We start from the raw sequence: 20952 nt of genomic DNA, 5'->3' as shown, positions 1-20952 counted from the left end.
CCGAGCTATAAACCGATGATGGCTCGAAAAATGCTTCTAGTACCTGAAGATGTAAAGGAGAGATTAAAAAACACTACACCTTCCAAAACAGAAGAAACACCTGAACTTCAAAAAGAGAAGACACTCGATGATGAAATGAAATCTATTCTAGATAATCCAGATTTAAACGAATCAGATAAATTAGCATTATACAATCAAATTCTCCAACGACTGTTAACTTACGTACGTAAAGAGCAAATCACTTCCAATATTGAAAACTCTGGACGGCCTAAAACCTGGTTCGCGCAAATATCTTATTCTCTACCTGCAACTTATGTTAGTGATGCAATTTCATTAAACCGAGTGACTACGGCAGATCCGAGATATATTAGATGGGCTACCTCAGGAGAGCTTTCTATTCGAAGACAAGTGATTGGAGGATCTAATATAATCGATCTTTTGTATGATGCTGTGAGAAATGTGGGAGAGCACAAATATGGAAACAGAACCTGCCGACTACCGACTGAAAAAATAATCGTGGGTTCGGGGAATTATACTAAAGTTAAAGAGTACAACTAACTGATTCCGAACTGTAAGAAACTGAATAGAAATTAACACGGATTTAAAACAATAACAGCAAAAGACTTTATTTTCGGACTTAAAATACTACTACAAAAAATCGCGTTAAGGGCAGTAGTTTTTCAGATATTCTTTCGCGTTTACGCGCGATCACAAAACTCTTGCTTGACCATCAGGTCTGGGAATAAAAACTGTTTTTCTTTCATACTCTCGTTCTACAGTAACTAACGCTCCTCTTTCTCAAGAGAAAAAAGACGCGCGTAACACAAAGGGACGAGATAGGCCAAACCCCCTCTATATCATGGAAAATTCGCTGCCTGGGTCCGAATATTGGGCCCTCTCTTTGCAACGAACGGGTTTCGGAAAAAAACCCCGGGAATGTGCGGGGGCAAGGGGAATGGAGGGACACAAGACCCAGGAGCGGGGAAAATCTTTCCTTGACACACAAAAAGGGATTAACGCAAATGTTTCAAAATACAAAGGGGGAAAGAAACGCTAAAATGAACAACTACAAATATGGGAATGGAAAGAGAAAAATGTACTAAACTTTTACAAAATATTATTAATATTTTACACACTCCCCCCTTGAGCAATGCTCAAGTCTATAGGTTTATCAGCGATTTCTAAGTTATATAATAGCTTAATGGGTCTTTTAATATGGGTCCCATTAGATAACCTTACATTACAAGATCTTACAATGTTGTCTCTACCTCTAAAAAGTTCTTCTACAACGGCCACCTTCCAACACAGACGAGGCATTTTGTTTTCTTCAACTATCACAACATCACCTACTTTTAGTTCAGGAGTCGCGTTTACATTAGCGAGATGATGGGCAGTTCTTAGTTCAAGTAAATATTCGTGCTTCCACCGAGACCAAAGTCTTTCTAATAGAGCTTGTTGGTGCTTGTAACGAATTCGAATGTCTTCTCGCGTGACGGGACGAACGTCTTTTTCGGAGTATTTTCTGTTTGGAAACACGGTTAACCTCCCACCGCCAGTTAGGAAGTGGGCGGGGGTCAAAGGAATAGGATCCCCAGCTTCTTGGGATACGAAAGTTATAGGCCGCGAATTAATTGTGGCTTCGATTTCGGCTAAAACGGTGGTTAATTCGACGTTTGATAGGTTAGCGTTTCCGAATGTTTGTTTTAGGCTCTTTTTAACTGAACGGTTGAGCCTTTCATAAAACCCACCAACCCATGGTGCGCGATCAACTATAAACCGCCAATTCACATCTATATTACTTAAGTAATTAATCACATCGGGATTTCTTAAATTCTCGAAAATTTCTTTTAAATCTGCGTTTGCGCGTTTAAACGACTTGGCATTGTCGGAATAAATCACGGTCGGAAGGGCCCTGCGGGCGGCGAATCTACGGAACGCCAGCAAAAAACACTCCGCGGATATATTTTCGGCTAACTCGACATGAATGCCACGCGTAACAGCGCAAGTAAATAAAACGAAGTAACACTTCTCGTCTTTCTGATTATGAAGCGGTCCCGCGAAGTCCAGACCGATGACATTAAACGGCGGCGTGGGGGTCGTCCTCTCTTCAGGGAGGGGTGCCATTTTTGCGACACATGGTTTGACGCGAAACCGACGACACATAATACAACTGGCAACAACCCTTTTTACGAGTTGACGCGCGCGGATAATCCAGTAGTTTTCACGGAGTTGGACAAGTACGTCGTTAACCCCGGCGTGGTACAGATGTGCGTGACAGCGCTGGGCGAGTAGCTCGGAAAACCGGTGGTTGTTCGGAAGAATTCATGGATGTGTCTTTCTGTAAGTCAGGGATTTCGTCTTTAATCTTCCGCTGATGACTAGTAGTCCATCTTCGTCCAATTGAGGACCTAGAGAGCGAATGGGAGACTCCTTGTCGATTTCTGGATTCGCTTGCAACTTGGTAATCTCGGAGGGAAATGATTCTCTTTGGGTGATCTTTATCCATAACTTTTCGGAATCGTGAATTTCTTCCGCTAGTAAAGGCCCTGTCCGCTTATGTTTTTTGAGGTGGAGGAAACGCCTTACGTACGCAGTGACACGGAATACGTTTGTGATTGAGCTGAATGCTGTGAGATCAAACGGTGGGTTAACTTTGATAGCCGCAGTGACTACTCCTTGCGCCGCTAACCGGGCTTCTGGTCTCATCTCATCCAAAATTTCGGACGGGAATGGCTCCTGATTTGGTTTCACTTCGTAGGGCCGGTCCGGATAGATACTGTGGTTCGCGCCACCATCTCAAATTAGTTAGGAGGTCTTCGGCGCTTCGACCCCTTGTTGGCAGGTCTGCCGGATTATCTTTTGTTGAGCAGTAATTCCAAATCTTTGGATCAGATGTTGCTTGTATTTGAAGTATACGGTTTGAGACGAAAGGGCGCCAGGTACATGAGTCATCTCTTATCCAACCCAGAACTATTGTGGAGTCTGTCCACATGTGAACGGCGTCGGGTTTCTTTAGTAGCGCGTTTTCAACGGTTTTTACTAGGCGGTCACCCAGGACTGCACCCATCAGCTCCAGCCGGGGAATAGACAGCTTGGCGAGAGGCGTCACTCTGGTTTGGCAGCAACGAGACGGGCACAAATTTATCCGATGGCTGTCGTGTAACGTAGGTAAACTGCAGCGGCAAATCCTCTTTCGCTCGCATCGACATAGCAATGTAGGTCCGTCGTGACCTGAATGTTCTCTTGAATTCCGGAAAAGTAAAATCGAGGAATCTTTAATTTGCGCAGACTTGAAATTTCGGAACACCAGGAATTAAAAGGGTTTGCCAGTTCTTTCGGGAGAGGATCGTCCCATTTGAGTTTTCGTTTCCGTTTCTTCTGTTTATCCTCATATTCCCACAGCTGTTGATACAGGAACTTCGCACGGACGGTAAATGGGGAGAGGAGACCCAACGGGTCGTAAATTCTGGCGAGTGATTTTAGTACCCATCTTTTTGTTTCCTGTTTGTCTACGAGGAATTCTATCAAGTTGTTGATCTCGAAGCTTAGGGAATCTTCTTGGCTGTTCCAAATCAACCCGAGGACTTTATGCTGGCCTGGATTGGCGAGGTGATGGGATAAATTTTCTTGTTGTTGGCTTCCTTCTCCCCACAGCTCTCGTAGCTCTGGAGAATTTGTACTCCATTTTCGGAGGTTCATTCCGGCTTTTTTGATGATTTGTTTACTTTCCTCGGTGACTTGGTATGCTTTCTTCACGTTGTCAGCTCCTGATAGTAAATCGTCAACGTACAGACCCGATGTCAGCATTCTGCACGTTTCTTCAAACTGGTTTTCAAACTGGCGGATGTGGAATCTCAGCGTTGCGACTAGGAGGAACGGGCTGCAGGTAGCTCCGAATTTGACTCTAGTGATTCTAAAAGTTTTCACTTGGGCTTTCCTGGGATTGCTGACATCTGAGGTCCAAAGGAAACGAAGGGCACCTCTATCGGCGGGGTTAACGGAAATTTGCAGGAATGCCTTCTCGATGTCGCTTGAGAAGGCGATGTTCTCGGAAACGAAGGAGGACCTGGATAAGCTCCGGATTCAGATTAGGACCAGACTCTAGGACGTCGTTGAGGGATGGGGAATTGGAGCTATGGGAGGATGCGTCGTAGACTATACGAACTTTCGTAGTGGCGCTGCTTTCTCTGATGACGGCTCGGTGCGGGAGATAGTAAGCGAGCTGGGGGACTGCAGCCGGATTGATTTCCTCGATGATTCCCTCTTGAAATTGGCTTCTTAAGATGTCGTCGTATTCTCTGAGGAGTACCGGATTGCAGGCTAACTTGTTTAAGAGACTCGTTGTTCGTTTCGTTGCCACAGCCAGGTTATCTTCTAAGGCATCCTTGTTTGGTTTCCAAGGTAGCTGGACTTCATAGCGGTCGCTGACTAATTTGACGGTTTGGTTGAAGCAATCTAGGACATCGGTGTCGGCGGGGTTCTCTAGTTCTTCGGGTTTTACACCCATGATTTCCAAGTCCCAAAAAGAGCGTAATTGTTTTGTAACGAGCTCTTCTTCCGACACGTGTTCCGCGGCTACGCGCATCACATTTACCGAATTTACGCCAACGATGGCCGGACCGACACTTAACGCGCTGGGCCCCTGGGTGGTCCATCCAAGAACCGTTTCGATCGCGGCTGTTGACCTTCCGAGTCGTTCGTGACGGTCTCGCGCGACTTCCCAGTAGAAATCCGACCCGATTAACACTTCGACCGACGCGTGCTCGCGGTTAGGACGACGAACATTTGGATAATCGGCCATAATTAAGCCTTTACTTTGCATTTTCTGTATGATTTCACAACTAGGGACTGAAATTACCGATCCGCATATTTTTGGGGTTTCGAAAGCTATGATTGACACTGACCGGTTAGGGTCATGGATGTTGCACAATACGACGCGTACTTTCTTTCTCTTGGAATAAATTGGAGTATCGCTACCGAAATGATTGATGCGAAGTGGTTCCTCGCCAATAACTTCTAATTGCAGACGGCGCGAATCTTCTTCCTTAATGAACGATAATTGACTACCGGTGTCTAGCAAACAGCGGAGTTGGCTGGAGTCTTGGGCGTCGGGGCTTTTCACGGTGGCCAAGGCTGTCTGCAGAAGTACGACGTCTGACCCGCTCGAGATTGCGGAAAGTACGCTTTCGGGAGGTTGATTTTTCGGCGGCTCTTCGGGTTTCTCCGTGGACTTAGGAATTGTCTGGCGATCCTTTTCTCTTTCTCTCGAGTCACAAAGGGTGAAATGATGTTTCCGCTTGCAATACTTGCACTGTTTAACTCTTCCTCGACAATCTCCAACTCTATGACCTTCTCGCAGACAGTTAAAACATCGGCGTTTACGCATTACGATCGCTCGTCTCTCTTCTGGGCTGTGTTTAACGCATTCCGTAGTGAAATGATCGGTCGCGTCGCAAAACATGCAAAACTTTGAACCCGTTGTCACACTCAAAGCGGCGAAACTGCCCTTCGGACGCTGTTCGGGGCGGGATTGGCTACCTTTAACTTCGGAATGGTGTCTTTTGGAATCGTTCTCGGTTTTTCTGGGTCTGGTTAGCGCGGCAGCTCTTTCGCGACTGGAAACTACGCGTAAAAGGAATTTGCATAGGTCCTCGACCTCCCACTCGGCGTTCGCGTCAAATTCCCGGTTAAAAGCGATTACGATGTCTTCGGGAATTAGCTCCATAAGAACGGGTGAAAGTAACGCGCTGTAGGCACTCGTGGTTACACCTAAATTTTCCAAGCTTCTGATCTGGATTTCGCAATGATCGTAGAGGTTTCGTAGCGCAACGATATCACTTGAATCTAACTTTTGACATTTTTAGCAAATTATGCATGTGGGCTCCTATGATTGCGTTTTTACTACCAAATTGAGTTTCTAGAATTTTAACCGCAGTTTCATAGTTTATGCTGGTCGTTTGCAAACCCGCGATTGCCCTAGCTGCTTTGCCTTCGAGATAAGAACGTAAATATGTAAACTTAACTGACGGCTCCATATCGCTACGATGAATGACTGTGTCAAACTGGCTCCAAAATTCCTGCCATTGTGAAGAATCTCCGGAGAACTTCTTAATTTCCAATAATGGCAATCGAACTGGCGGCGCTTGGAAACGGCACGACGAGCCGCACGACGAATCTTCGTCCTCGCCGCCGTTGGAATAGTGGGCATCTTTGCTTGGTGGTTTTCCCGCGGCGCGCTGAATTAGTTTGGTGGCCTTGAACTTGTAGGATACGATTATATCGTGGACTTCCTCGGTCTTGGTAACCTCGGACTCAACTAACGATTCGTCTAACAGCTCCTGGATCTGGTCGTTCAATACGAGTAGTTTTCTCTCCTTCTCCTTCAGTTGCATCAACTTCTCTTCGACGATATCTACATCAGGCGTTCTCTTCTTGATCTCTGCTTCAATCGCTTTTATAACGTTCGTGGTACTAGTCCGTAATGCAGAGCGCGCTTTTGTTGCTTTATCAATGTCCGACATGATGAATAACAGTTCATACAGTCCGATAAATTTAGTCCAAAATTAAAACACCTAAAAGCGGGTCCCGGGTTTCGGCACGAAAATGTGGGAGAGCACAAATAAGGAAACAGAACCTGCCGACTACCGACTGAAAAAATAATCGTGGGTTCGGGGAATTAGACTAAAGTTAAAGAGTACAACTAACTAATTCCGAACTGTAAGAAACTGAATAGAAATTAACACGGATTTAAAACAATAACAGCAAAGGACTTTATTTTTGGACTTAAAATACTACTACAAAAAAATCGCGTTAAGGGCAGTAGTTTTTCAGATATTCTTTCGCGTTTACGCGCGATCACAAAACTCTTGCTTGACCATCAGGTCTGGAAATAAAAACTGTTTTTCTTTCATACTCTCGTTCTACAGTAACTAACGCTCCTCTTTCTCAAGAGAAAAAAGACGCGCGTAACACAAAGGGACGAGATAGGCCAAACCCCCTCTATATCATGGAAATTTCGCTGCCTGGGTCCGAATATTGGGCCCTCTCTTTGCAACGAACGGGTTTCGGAAAAAAACCCCGGGAATGTGCGAGGGCAAGGGGAATGGAGGGACACAAGACCCAGGAGCAGGGAAAATCTTTCCTTGACACACAAAAAGGGATTAACGCAAATGTTTCAAAATACAAAGGGGGAAAGAAACGCTAAAATGAACAACTACAAATATGGGAATGGAAAGAGAAAAATGTACTAAACTTTTACAAAATATTATTAATATTTTACAAGAAATACGCCTGGAACAGTGATTGATCCTATAGGCGTTACAGAGTTCTACGAGGGTATTCATAAGTCAAATATTTCAAAACGTTTAATTAAAAATCCTGTAAGATTGACACTGTTAAAAACATTCATACAACACCAAGTAGTTCAATATTATCATCATCCTCACCTAGTCCTCTAAGACCTTGGTTGCATAGTAAATAAAATAAGTTAACCTGATAATTTTGTTTTCATTTCATAGTATAAGCCTAAAATGGAAGGTTGTACAGAAACGGTCTCTTTAGGACTTTTAGCCTATTTATCACAATCATTTTCAAAATCACCGAAAATTATCACAGCTGAATTAATTATCATAGTTATTATAATATTAGAATTATTTAATTTCTTTTTTGACGTTACATGCCATTACATCAAAATATTACCCGATATGGAGAAAGAACTTGAGAAAATCTATACTAATCCCGCAGACCCAGGGTCATTCGCTGGAGTTTGAACGATCTATAATTAAGCTCGACTTGAAGGTTTCATTGGAAAAAGTAAAACAATTTCTAATAAAGCAGGATACATATACGCTGCATAAACCTGCTAGAAGACGATTCATACGAAATCGAACTATTGATAATGGAATTGACGAACAGTGGCAAGCGGACTTGGAAGATTTTCAGAAGCTGTCTAAATATAATTCAGGATCTCGCTATGTATTATGTATTATCGACATATTTAGCAAATACGCTATGGCGGAAGCGGTTAAAAATAAGAAAGGTGTAACAATTTTAGAAGCGTTACGTAACGTTTTTGAAAAAGGTCGTCAACCGAAAAGAATTCAAAGTGATCACGGAAACAAATTTGTCTGTCAAGAAGTGCAGAGTGAATTACAGCGAAAGAGTATTAACTTTTTCGCTACTCGATCAGAAATGAAAGCGTCCATTATTGAAAGATTCATTAGAAGTTTTAAATCGCGTTTATATCGCTATTTCACGCAGAATAACACCCTTAAATATGTCAACGTTTTAGATGATATTATAAACGCTTATAACAAGTTATCACAGATCAGTGAAATGTAAACCCGCGGAAGTTACTCTAGATAACTCTGCTAAAATATAGAAAAATCTTTACGGTTCGGTAAATTTTTCTCCTCCGTTAACATACGCGTTTGAAATTGGAGATATTTGTAGAATAAGTAGAAATTTATCAATTTTCGATAAGAAATATAACTTGAATTGTTTAAAATAGCTTAGAGACTACCACGTGACCCACTTGTATATAAGCTGATGGATTTAAATTCTAACCCCATTTCAGGAGTATTCTATCGAGAGGAGGTTCAGATTGTTGGTCGAGATTTAAAAGATTGTTACTTCATAATCGAAAAAGTAATAAAACAGAGGAAAAAATCGGACGGCCGCGTAGAACTGTATGCAAAGTGGCAAGATTACGATCCATCATTTAATAAAATGAGTTTTTACGTAACGCTACCTTCAGATTCCTCGTCATTATATTACCAAGATAATAGCGTTGGTAAATTTCGAACGTATTTAGCTGAACCGTTAAGATTTGAGGAACAGTACGAAGTTGGGTTAGCGGAAATAAGCTGCCCTCGGACATGGCATAATGTTCGAAAACCTAATCTATTGGTTATTAAAGACCCTCTCGAATATGATAAAATGACTGAAGTTCCCACGGGTTTTATAAAACCCCGGAAGAACCATTACATGTTATGAACGTCCACAACCCAGACAAACAAGTTACATTCGCTTATTTAAATTATTATAATCGAATTAAAGTTAAATTGCAACCGAAAATCAGAGCTGTAATTGGCCCCGATCTATAGATTTTACTAGGTTTTAAGGATAGAAGAGATAATGATTTCACCATTTTAAATTCAATGATAACCCCTACCCATTTGATATGAACGCTGGGTTACATTCCTTGTTCGTTTATTCTGATCTGGTTGAAAATAGCGTTGTTGGGGATAATTTAGCACCAATATTAAGAATCATAAGCGTCGAAGAGAAAGCCGAGTCTAATGGAAAAACAGCTACAAAAATATTTTCACAACCTCATTACCTACCAGTCGTGTGCAATTATATTAAGACTATAGAGATTAATATAACAGATGATTTTGGTGAGCCAATACAGTTTCATAGTGGAAAAGCTCATGCTGTATTACATTTTAAACCCCGTAAAATGTGGACTTCACTATAAACCTTTAATCATTCAGGACACACCCTCATTCTAACTTAAGAGAGCGAACAGTTAACATCATGAGGTCTGAATATTCACTTTCAAGAACTGATTATGAAAGTTACTACTTAAACCAGGTTGGTTTCGGTGGAATACCTGTATATAGAGGTTTAGCTGTGCAAATAGGACATGGACTAGGAATTATATTATCTTCAGCGTGTAGATTCGCGGTACCTTTACTGAAGAAAGGTGCTTCTTACTTGGGGGGTCATTCCATGACAAAACGACCTAGTTTTTTTTAATTTTAACACCCGACCCCTTTCGATTTCGCCAAAATTTTGTATACAAGGTTTTTTGGGCCTAGGAAAACGATTTTGACAGTTTCATAACGATCGGTTCAGCCGTTTACGAGATACAGCATACGCGTTTTTTCAAAAGTTCGCCTTGACCCCCTAAATGTTTTCTAGTATATCTTATGACATAATTATCGCAAAATCACATGTAATACCTCATTTTAAAGACAATGCGCACCCTAATATGAATATTTAATCAGAGTTGTCATTTGACGTAAATGTCATTCAAATCTGGGCCTTTAAATAATTTGACCTTTGACCTTGCCCAGACACCTCAGTCGTAGGTCAACGATTTTAGCATTTTTAAAATTCCCACTATCGAATACATAATAATCGAGATATTAATTTTTGAAATTTACCCCACCACACACAAAATGAAATACCAAAACCATTTATTTTTATAGTTTACACACCAATTAATTTTTTATTTACACAAAACAGCTTAAACTTCTTTATACATGGAAAAGGCTTTGGTAATTTTATTTTTATCGTGTTCTTTGATTTGATAGCCTTTCGAATTTGGTAAACCTACAAGAATTTCAATTGCACATAGAACATTTTCACTTGACACCCAACTGCTATCGATCCTTCTGGGCCATGTGTATTTGTCCGAAATACCAGGGGGACGCAAAAGGTTTACAAAGAAGTCTCCAAACTCTTCTGATACTTCCTCAATTAATCCAACGTAAAGTTGGCCTTTGTAGACGCTGGCTACCAAATTTCCCACTTTAAAGTTTTCAGCCTCTTGATTTCGAGTATCTGACAATTCTAAAGTCGAAACCTTAACTGTGGTTAGCGAATCGTCATTAGATAACGGAGAAACCATGATTTCATTTAACGATTTCGGAACGAATTTATGAAACCCTCGAGTTCCTTTTACTGTTATGGCTTTAGAAAACCTTTCTTTTAAAAGTTCCTTTTGTCGCTCAATTTCTTCGTTTTTCTGTTGGAGTCAAAATCGTTCCAGTCACTGGTCGCTGAAGACTGACTCTTGCTGTTTTACGCTTCACTGTTCCGCCAGTTCCGTCACAAGGTCCCTTGCCATGAGATGTGGCAAAAAAATGCCATTCAGCGTCCAAACCAAAATCTTGTTTGTGGCAACAGAGATTAGAAAAGTTGTATTTGTTTTTATACTGTCCAGCACATCCATCCGTAAAATAAATTAGCTTTCTAACATTAGGAACATGTGTTTTTATATTTGGAATTAGATAAGTTAAAAAACTGTGAACAGTATTGGTTGTATGTGTTCTGGTATCACTGATAATACAAAAATTTAAGTGGTTAAGTTCTCCGTTTTCGACTACCCTGAAGTAGATTACGAAGGGATGCACTGTCGCTTGAGAATTGTCCCAATGGAACCCTTGTGCTTTGTCTTGAATTACGAAGGAATAGTTCTCCGCAAAATCACCGATAACAATTACGTCACCAGGTTTTAGAGTTTTTTTGAGGTTTTTAAGATAATTAGATTGCGACTTAGATGTGTAATGATGACGCGTTAGTTCAAGTAGTTTAATGGCCAAAGAGTCGAAAAAGTTTTCAACACTCTCGCTCAAGGTCATGAGCTTTGTGCTGTCAGTTGTCACCCATTGCATGAACTTTATATTTTCAAAATCATCTAAAAGGTTCGTTAAATATTCATTTTCAAGTAGACCATTTTTCCCAGGACAGTCCTTGCACACCCTCATCATACAATTCCTGTTTTGAGTGTCACACACGGTGAGCGCCATGAAATCGATTTCACATTTTAAAGGACAAGGAGACGGTAGAGCTGATATCATTAGCTTGACATTTTGGTGATAGGTGCAGACACACACTGAATGTGTACCTGACGAACCTGCTAATACACACCAAGGTGGTCGTAGATAACAAAATGATGAAAATCCTAACGTCAAATCATGCTCTTCCTTGAATTTGTTATAGAGCTCTCTCAGGTTCAGCAGTACAAGCCTCTTTTGATGATGTTCTTTTTGACCTGTCTCGTGGTTTCTAACTGACACAAACTCCTTTTGTCCAGGTGTCATACGATGTTATCGTCATTTTCGTAAAATTCAACGACCTTTGATTTAACGTCTTCGGTCAATATTAATCCCTTCGATTGTTTCTCTGGTAGCGAAAGAATTCCTCGACTAGATTTAAGATTCCTGCTTCGTTTGACCATGTATTCTGGTGCTCCAAATTCCTCCATTGTGCGTTGTATTCCAAATGGTGACAAGGTCAGGATCTGAAGCTTTTCGCCGTATGATGTCTTGGAGTTATTGAATTTCTCTCTCAGTTCGTTCAAAATATTCTCATATAATCGATGTTCTTCGAGCTTTCTAAAAACATCGTCCGTAACCATATTATCGTCTGTTTCATCAAGAGAAATTTCCATTGACTCTTCTAATTTGCGTTTCAATGAATTGTTCACAGCGTTTAACTTAGTCCTGCTTAGAATTGTTTTTTGGCGAGATGACAAACCTTCTGTACAAAAGTTAAAAAATATATGTATTTATATATGTATACATATATAAATTCTTTCAAATTGAATATATTTCTTACTTCTTTTAACAGGAGATTCTCCCAAGTTTATTAGAGTTTCGTTAACTGCCACTAAAGCTATAGCTTTGTCGTCTTGCGTCGCATCTCCCGATGAACAAGTTTGACTAAATGAAAAAGAATCGCTTTCTTGTGATTCTTGTGCAGTGTGAACTTCTGAAACGTCCAACTGTATTTGGAGTTCATCCTTTACTTTTTTTCCAGCAGACATAAAACACTGGATGCACAACTTATTTCCAGCGATAACTTCAATTCCTCGTAACTTTAATTTTTTGAACAAATCCAATGAAATAGTTTTTAGTCCACTCTTTCTTTCAGCGTCGTGAGTCCCAAAAGGATTCATACACTTCTTTTGACTCGTTGAATACCTTTTCATAAAAAGTTCTTCATGGTGACGACATATGTTTCTTATTTTGGACATAGGTATAGCTGTTCGGCTGCTAAGAACTAATTTGTCATCCTCGGACAGATGGTTGTTGATACCAACTGTTTTCGAAAGTGTTTGCAAATGACATTTACTACTGTCTCTCCAAAACGAACAATTTCGATCCATTTCAGGGCTTTGTTCGAGAATATACAGTTAAATAAATTCTATTTCGCTACTCAATTATCGCTGTTAATATATTTAACTACTCAATTATAACTATTATATATTAAAAAGATATTAAAACATTTTTACGTTATTAAAAACGTAATCGATATGACTAAGAGCAATATTGGGTTTTCTTGAGATATCTAGCAAATTTCCATTTTAGGGTGCAGTAAGATACGCTACAATAATATTGAACGCCAGACTATACTAAGGACAAGCAATTTAGTGATGTCTTCTGTCTACAGATAACATGCAAAACTAAAAATAATATGTAAATAACTCAACTTAATTTAAGAATTAGTGTATTTGATATTCTAAACTCAAAATTACCAAAATAATAATATTTTTAATTTATTTAGTAGGTCAACTAGTTTCGTGTATAAAATAGCATTTTCATTAATTTGAGGGGTAAATTTCAAAAATTAATATCTCGAAAACTACAAATATTACTTTGAGATTTTGAGTGATTATTATGTATTCGATAGTGGGAATTTTAAAAATGCTAAAATCGTTGACCTACGACTGAGGTGTCTGGGCAAGGTCAAAGGTCAAATTATTTAAAGGCCCAGATTTTAATGACATTTACGTCAAATGACAACTCTGATTAAATATTCATATTAGGGTGCGCATTGTCTTTAAAATGAGGTATTACATGTGATTTTGCGATAATTATGTCTTAAGATATAGTAGAAAACATTTAGGGGTCAAGGCGTACTTTTGAAAAAACGCGTATGCTGTATCTCGTAAACGGCTGAACCGATCGTTATGAAACTGTCAAAATCGTTTTCCTAGGCCCAAAAAACCCTGTATACAAAATTTGGGCAAAATCGAAAGGGGTCGGGTGTTCTGTGGCAGGCGTTTTGTCATGGAATGACCCTGCCAGGGAAAAAACTTTTAAGTACCGGAGCGAAAGTAGCGACCGTTGTTGTTAGCGGAGTCCCAATTAAAACAGCGCTTAAATCGCATTCTATTAACGCTGGAAGGGAAACTTTAGCTTCAGCAGCTTATGAAGCCATGAGACTAACATCTTCAGCTACGGATCATATTAAAACAATGACCGGTTCCGGAAATAAAAGTAAACGAACTCAGTCGAAAAGCGGCATTTCAACAGCCGGCATGATAACGAAAGGACAGTTCCCTAAACGTTCCAATATATTCTCATAATGTCCCTTTTACACCCGCACTCAGTTGAGTGTATAAATTCCAAGCTAGATTTGTTTCCAGTACCTATGACACAATCTTCGATTATTGGTGGTGAATGGGTTGAGTATAATCCAATATCAAATATAGTTGATTACGCATCAATTACATTTTCTATGAACGGTAACTCTGAAACGTATATAGACCTTTCGCAAACTTTGTTGCACGTTCGAGTTAAGGTAACTAAAGATAATGGTCAGCTACTGCAACCTGCGGTTCCAGCTGTTGCGGGTGGGGCAGCCGGAACTCCAGCCGACAATATCGCCCCCGATAATTTGTTTCTTCATTCGCTTTTTAGCAACGTTCATTTATTTCTTAAAGAAAGATCAGTAATACCTTCCAGTCAAAATTACGCTTATAAAAGTATGATACAAACTTTATTAACGTTCGGAGAAAAAAAGTTATTTAACAAGTTCACTTTTCTATCGGGATACACCTGGGAAGTTCGATTCATTTTTCGATAACGATGGTTTCTCTAAACGAGCGAGTTTAGCGCAAAAAGGGGCGATAGACTTGTTAGGCGTAGTCCGTACTGATTTATGTCAACAACAACGCTTTTTATTAAATATGGTTGATTTGAAATTTAAATTCAATAAAAATGGAGCAGCTTTTTGCGTTCACTCCGACGTAAAATATAAAGTGGAGATTTTATCAGCTTCCCTTTATCTGAGGAAAGTTAAAGTGATACCGGAACTATCGCTCACTCAAGCCAAGGCGCTACAATATGGAACCGCTAAATATCCTGTAATTCGTTCGGAGTGCACGTCATTTTCTATACCCGCTGGTCTAATGACTAGTGTGCAAGATCATTTATTTACCGGACAAGCACCCAAGAAAGTTGTTATCGGCATTGTGGAACAAAAAGCGTTTCAAGGAGATTTGAAAGAATCACCGTACAACTTTCAACATTTCGATTTATCAAGCATTGGATTGTACATTGACGGTAGCAGCGTCCCTCATAAGGCGTTATCTCTAAACTTTGAGGAAAATCGATATATTCAAGCGTATTGCAATCTTTTCATTCAAACTAATCAGTGGAACGTAGATGAAGGGAATCAGATAAGTCGGGAAGATTACCCTAAAGGAAATTGTTTATTCGCGTACAATTTAACCTCGGATCTTAATAACAACGCTAATTACTTGCATCTTGTAACAAACAGTAACCTGAGATTATAATTAAAATTTGCAAAACCATCACCGGAGACGATTTCCATTCTAATTTACGCTGAGCTTCTAAATTTAATTGAAATTGATAAAAATCGAACCGTGATTTTTGATTACAGTAATTAATGGATTCGCTACAGATAACTAAAATTCTTGAAAAATATTTAAGTACTAAAAGTATATTCCGAGGCGTGTTCGCGGCTGATAAGCTACCAAAATATTCCCTTCTCTATTTATTGTAAATACTGTAACGCTCATTTTTCAATAGTGTTATTTAAAGATTAGTGTTATTTAAAACTTATTGTATTTAAAATATTTCCTATTTAGATTAGTGTTATTTAAAACTTATGACATTTAGTTTTTAAGTCCCTTCTATATTTTTCAATTTCTTACGGGTGTCCAAGTCGTAAAAGGGTATCATTAGTATTTTTCTTGTAAAATGTATTATTGTTGTCCGTGTAAAATATCGTATCCTCTCTACATGTGGCTCTCCCCTAACCAGCGTTCGGTGCTGGGAAAGCGCGCACATCTTGACTCATCCATTGTGCGCTATAACCCCTCTCTCTCTATTGTTGAATACTCGGCGTCGTATCGAAAATTACTAAAAGATGCGCGCTCTCTATTGTACGGCGTTCGGACGTCAATAGTAAACTATTGAAAGAAGCGTTATTTCAAACGGCCACCTTTAAAAATAAAAACTACAACCACGTGTACCCTTCCCGAAAGCCACGTGGCGACATGTGGTACCGTCGTGCGACCTTCTTCCTGGGAAAGACACCAGATGATTTCATCTTTCTACTGTTATACGCAAACCTTCTACAGCCAATAATCTTTAAGCCAAGCCGCCTACTCCAAGCTACCCTTAACCTTAAAACCCCTCCAATAAGAAGCCACCATATGTCAGTTTCCGTAATTAAACCACGCGTGCTGAACAAAACCAGGGAGTTAAAGATTTTATGACAGACAGAGAGATGGAGTGAGTCCTCAGAGTCCTGAGTGACGGAAGAGCCTGAGATCGGACCGAGTTAAAGAGCGGACAGAGCCAAAGGGTTAAGGACACCCAAACGAGCGACGTTGAACGGCACTAGACCGTTTCATCAATCGGTGAGCGAAAGCCACAGGCTTCAAACTATTGTTATAGAAAGAGAGAGCCCGCGTATCCCCCCCCACGACGTTCGTGTTATTGCATGCTTATTTTTATTATAATTAAGTGTTTAAGTATTTTATTGTCATTTGTATTGTTATTATTATTTTGGTTTATAATATATAAAACCGTTTGGACACCCGTACTCTCGTTATATATTTACCTATATCATACCCCTAGACATTCTTGAACCCGGTTACTTGTGAAGGTTGTTTTTCACGAGATTCCTTCTACTTTGCTAACGCTAGGGAAACCAATAGACACGTTTATACGTCATCTAGAAATAAGCGTTGCAATACCGATACGAGTGCCGGACCTGGAGAACACTGGGTTCTAACTAAACTACGGCTAAAGCCACCTAATTGCAAAAGCTTGGAAGTTGATATAGAAGAAATTGAAATGGGAGAAGAAATTTATTCAAATATCTTTGATAAAAATAATGTTAATGTCTTATTACAAGGTATACACAGGTAGCACGAGCACGTGTTTGTTAGGTTGATATTTAGTATTAATCGTTTATATTCCGTGTTGAGTAAAATATATACGTCATTTCAACGTTTTACGTTAGTGTAAAAGACACTTATTCAGTCATGTGTTTCACTACACGTGTTTCCTACGTATAGATATGGTGATTATATCACTAGATTGGCAGACAGGTAGTTTTTTTCGTATATAAATAGTAGATAAATAACTAGGTTGGAAAAGTGTTAAGTTCTACGTTGAGCTTACGTAGATATATGCCTAATTTACACGTACTCCTGCCATACCGGGTATATTTGCAAAATATTACAGTAGATTGGTAATTGAGGTTTCAAAAAGTGAACAAATAACCAGGGGCGTAGACAAGTGAATGGTTCCTTTTAAAAACCCTCCCTTGGGCGTATCTTTGACTATGCAAATTTTTTATCACCTTCCTTACTCCCTCTTAACTTTCACTTGGCAGCGCAACGTCACAGTTTTTTTCGATAGTTTTTATCGTGGGGAGAAAAATATGACCACAATGGCAGCCATGGCCAAAGCTACGGTGTGCCAAGTCTCTAAGTGTTAAATTATGCTTACTTACCGATTATACAATGCGCTTATTAAGTTTCAAATACATTAAATAATACGGTATTAAGCTAGTATTTGGCATGTAGTAAGGAGTTATTTTCGTGTATTTAGCGGTTAAATTTCATGCATTAAGAGTTTATTTTGAGTACATTAATTTGCTATTTTGCGTGCATTAATTGGTTATTTTTCACGTATTTGGGGATATTTGCCGTGCATTAATAAGTTACTGTCATGCATTAATTCTTTATTTTGCGTGAACTAATTCGTTATTTAACCTGAACTTAAAGGTAATTTTTGTTGTATTAAGCGATATTTTCCGTGTATTAATAGGTTATTTGGCGTAAATTCTGTTGTTAGTTTTCGTTTATTAAGCGGATATTTGGCATACAATAAGACGTTATTTTTCGAGTAATAAGCACTTATTTTGCGTGCATGAAGAAATTATTAATATATTATTTTGCGGGCATTAAGCTTGTTTAGTGTATATAAAGCGGTTCTTTATTTATGGCGTACTGTTTTCCGAAGGATTGTTTGACTTTCAAACGCTGAAAAGGTCTCCATTTGAAGATTTCAAAAGCGATTTATAAATATATTTTTGAAATCTTAAATTTTAATATACAATTTCGTGGCGTATGTCCTTCACATACATTTTGTTAGATCATTGGGCAGAACTATAGAGAATGGAGATCTATTGAAGAAAAACTGCATTGAAGAGGTAGTAGTTGTTTCTTTAACATATGTTTTTGATATGCATTAAACTATTTTTCACAAAATATATAATAAATTAACGATTGACACAAAAAAAATTGTAATTAATGTACGCGAAATAATAGCTGAATTCACGAAAGCTAACCGCTTAATACACCAAAAAAAATAACTCCTTAATACATGCAAAATCGCTGATTAATACGGTATAATTTAAATAAAAAACACGGTTATTGTTTTCAAACTTAATGCTCTTTGAATTTAATAGGCGCTTTTTTATCTAAAAGCACGCGTAATTTAAAACATAAAAACTACGTGGTGAAACACGTGTTAACTGGTGACATGATCAACGTTTACTAAACGTGTTTCTTATACGTTTTAAAAACCTCGATAAAACACGTAATATGTACGTGATGGTGCTACCTGGGTATCCTATCTAGCTAAAGGGCCTCTGAAATATGTTATTCTGCATTTTGCCATCTGGGAAGGTGATACGTTTGCAATATGGGGTCAACCAGAAGCTCCTACGTTAGCTAAACGCTTATTAAAAGCTTCGTTTGAAGATGAACTTTGGAACAAACAATATCCTACAATAGGTGCATCGAAGTCGGAATTTTTTTTTTTTGAAATAAATACCATGTGAAATACCGAATTCAAAGATAATCAATTGTTTTAAGTTCTGTTTCTTTTGCATGAAAATAAAAACAAAGAAGTTCAAAACATTTTTGGCATCAATATGTAGAAAATTTGACTGAGTATAATAGATGGGGTGAGAATATTCTTATCATCACTGATAAAGAAGAGTCTACTTTAAACTAGTTGCCAATATGCCAAAGATATTATGGATATTTCAGACAAAAACGTTCTACCGACTGATATTATGAATACTTTAGGTAAACTGTTTACAAAAGATACTATGAAAAAATTTAAGAGTTCATCAAATCATTTTGGCCACTGTGTTTTGCAAATTGATACCTTTAACTGCTTTAATTATAGAATATGACAATGTCGATGAATGAACGGTAACAAAAGGCAATCTTAAACTGAATATCTCATCCATTGAATTTGGAAGTCTTGAAAACTTAATAGGAAATAGTGGTCGTGGAAATTGTATTGCTTACCTCAAACAAAATATTAGCAGAGATCGCTTAAAAACTTCTGTGACGAAAGTAGTTGTGTAGTGTATGTTTGAAATCAGGGGATAAGTGGGGGAAAGGAGTTTGAAATCAGCGGACAAGGAAGATAAGAGTTCGAAAAAGAGGGAAAGCTGGGGGAATTGGGTATAATTTTGAGAACCATCTGGTTTTTCAGTGTCCACTTATCAAAGGGTTGACGACCATTTTGCTGTACAACTAAATTTGGAGCGTACACTCTGTTTGAAAAGTCTTCGACAGTTGAAATGTTTGCCCCCTTTTTAATTCTGCTAGAAAACTATAATAGATAGCTCGATGAAACCAATTGCAACTTTTATTTATTTTCCAATATCTTTCGTTTTTTATCGGTTTCGTCCGCCACAAATTAATAGTTTGGCGGGAACCGTCAAAACTCATTTTTGACAACTTTTTAAATATTGGTTCTACGGCACTGTTTCGCGCGTTTTTGAATTCACAATGGTCGGTTCATATTTAGAAAGTGGAAAAATTATCGCCATTCCAAATTTTCGTCGAAGTTGTTTTATTTATAATCGCTTGATGCATTTTAGGTGTTTTTAATATGAAATAGAGATTAATTTAAGAAAATGTTAATTATATTTGTTTAAATAAAAAAAACCTATTTTTATTTGATTAAACAGACGTTACCCAAGGTACAGCAAATTAACCCAAAAAAAGGAAGATATTTTTACGGATCCGCAGCTAAAACTTAACGAAAAAATATTTTTTTCGAAAAGTTTTATGGACGATATATTAATTGTGAAGGACCAAAATTTATAATAATGACACGCTTTTGGAACTAATGAATAATTTGGACGATGACATTAAATTAACCTATGAGAGAGAAAAGGATAAGAAGTTACCGTTCTTAGATATTTTAATAATTAAGGAAGGTGACAAACTAAAAAGTAGAATGTACCAAAAACCAACTCATGCACAATCTTTTATCAATTTTAAATCGTCACATCCCAGGAGTGTAAAGGTAGGAAGAGTTAAATCGTTAAAACATCGGATTGAAACCCTTTCGGATTGGCCTATAGAAGATAAAGCGCTATATAAAGCACAATTATTGAATTGTAATTATCCTAAAAAACTAGTAGAAGACATTTTTGCGACAAATCTTGTACAAAATTATAAAAACTACACGGTAACGAAAAATGATAACATATTATTGTTACCTTATGTAAAATCAATAACCGAAAAAACACACCGCCAATTAAAACCATTAGGAATAAAACTTGTTAGCTCTAACCAAGGTTCACTGGGTTCGCTCTTAATTAAAAATAAACCGGATAAAAAATTGGATGAAATGACTGGAATTGTATATGAGATCGGTTGCAAATGCGGAAAAAATATATAGGTGAATCGAAGCGGTATTTAAATGTAAGGATTAAAGAGCATAAGAATTGTGTAAAAGAGGGCAATAGCAGAGAGTGTATTGTATAGAGAGGCGCCTCTTCCTATTCATGCAATGTTAAAATTTTGTCGTACGTTTTTGAAGCGCGAGCGCCTAGAAGAAGCAGACGATCCTTTATGTTAGTCTTAGACGTTCGATGGCGCCACGGAATAAAATCAATTATAAATAAAAACAAAACAGCTGC

The 20952-nt window shown here is 38.5% G+C and overlaps 3 protein-coding genes across 3 annotated transcripts; all 3 read right to left on the bottom strand.

Annotated features, from left to right (window-relative positions):
* Nucleotides 1-1128: 1128 nt before the first annotated feature.
* On the bottom strand, nucleotides 1129-2124 carry LOC149943298 (uncharacterized). The gene has a single exon (XM_090179617.1). It carries the CDS (start codon nucleotides 2122-2124, stop codon nucleotides 1129-1131), a length of 996 nt encoding a protein of 331 aa, XP_090035743.1.
* A 198-nt stretch (nucleotides 2125-2322) lies between these two features.
* On the bottom strand, nucleotides 2323-2706 carry LOC149943297 (uncharacterized). The gene has a single exon (XM_090179616.1). The coding sequence runs from the start codon at nucleotides 2704-2706 to the stop codon at nucleotides 2323-2325; it is 384 nt and encodes a 127-aa protein (XP_090035742.1).
* A 1288-nt stretch (nucleotides 2707-3994) lies between these two features.
* Nucleotides 3995-5725, bottom strand: LOC149943296 (uncharacterized). The gene has a single exon (XM_090179615.1). The coding sequence runs from the start codon at nucleotides 5723-5725 to the stop codon at nucleotides 3995-3997; it is 1731 nt and encodes a 576-aa protein (XP_090035741.1).
* Between the last annotated feature and the right edge of the window lie 15227 nt (nucleotides 5726-20952).

The sequence above is a fragment of the Leiobunum rupestre genome, chromosome 6 (genome assembly GCF_980474605.1).
Source record: "Leiobunum rupestre chromosome 6, qqLeiRupe1.1.hap1, whole genome shotgun sequence".
In the NCBI taxonomy this organism is placed as follows: Eukaryota; Metazoa; Arthropoda; class Arachnida; order Opiliones; family Sclerosomatidae; genus Leiobunum; species Leiobunum rupestre.
This window is presented reverse-complemented; position numbering and strand designations above follow the sequence as displayed.

Coding starts and splice junctions, on each gene's coding strand:
- LOC149943296 (XM_090179615.1), bottom strand. CDS start 5,725: ATGGAGCTAATTCCCGAAGACATCGTAATCGCTTTTAACCGGGAATTT.
- LOC149943298 (XM_090179617.1), bottom strand. CDS start 2,124: ATGGCACCCCTCCCTGAAGAGAGGACGACCCCCACGCCGCCGTTTAAT.
- LOC149943297 (XM_090179616.1), bottom strand. CDS start 2,706: ATGAGACCAGAAGCCCGGTTAGCGGCGCAAGGAGTAGTCACTGCGGCT.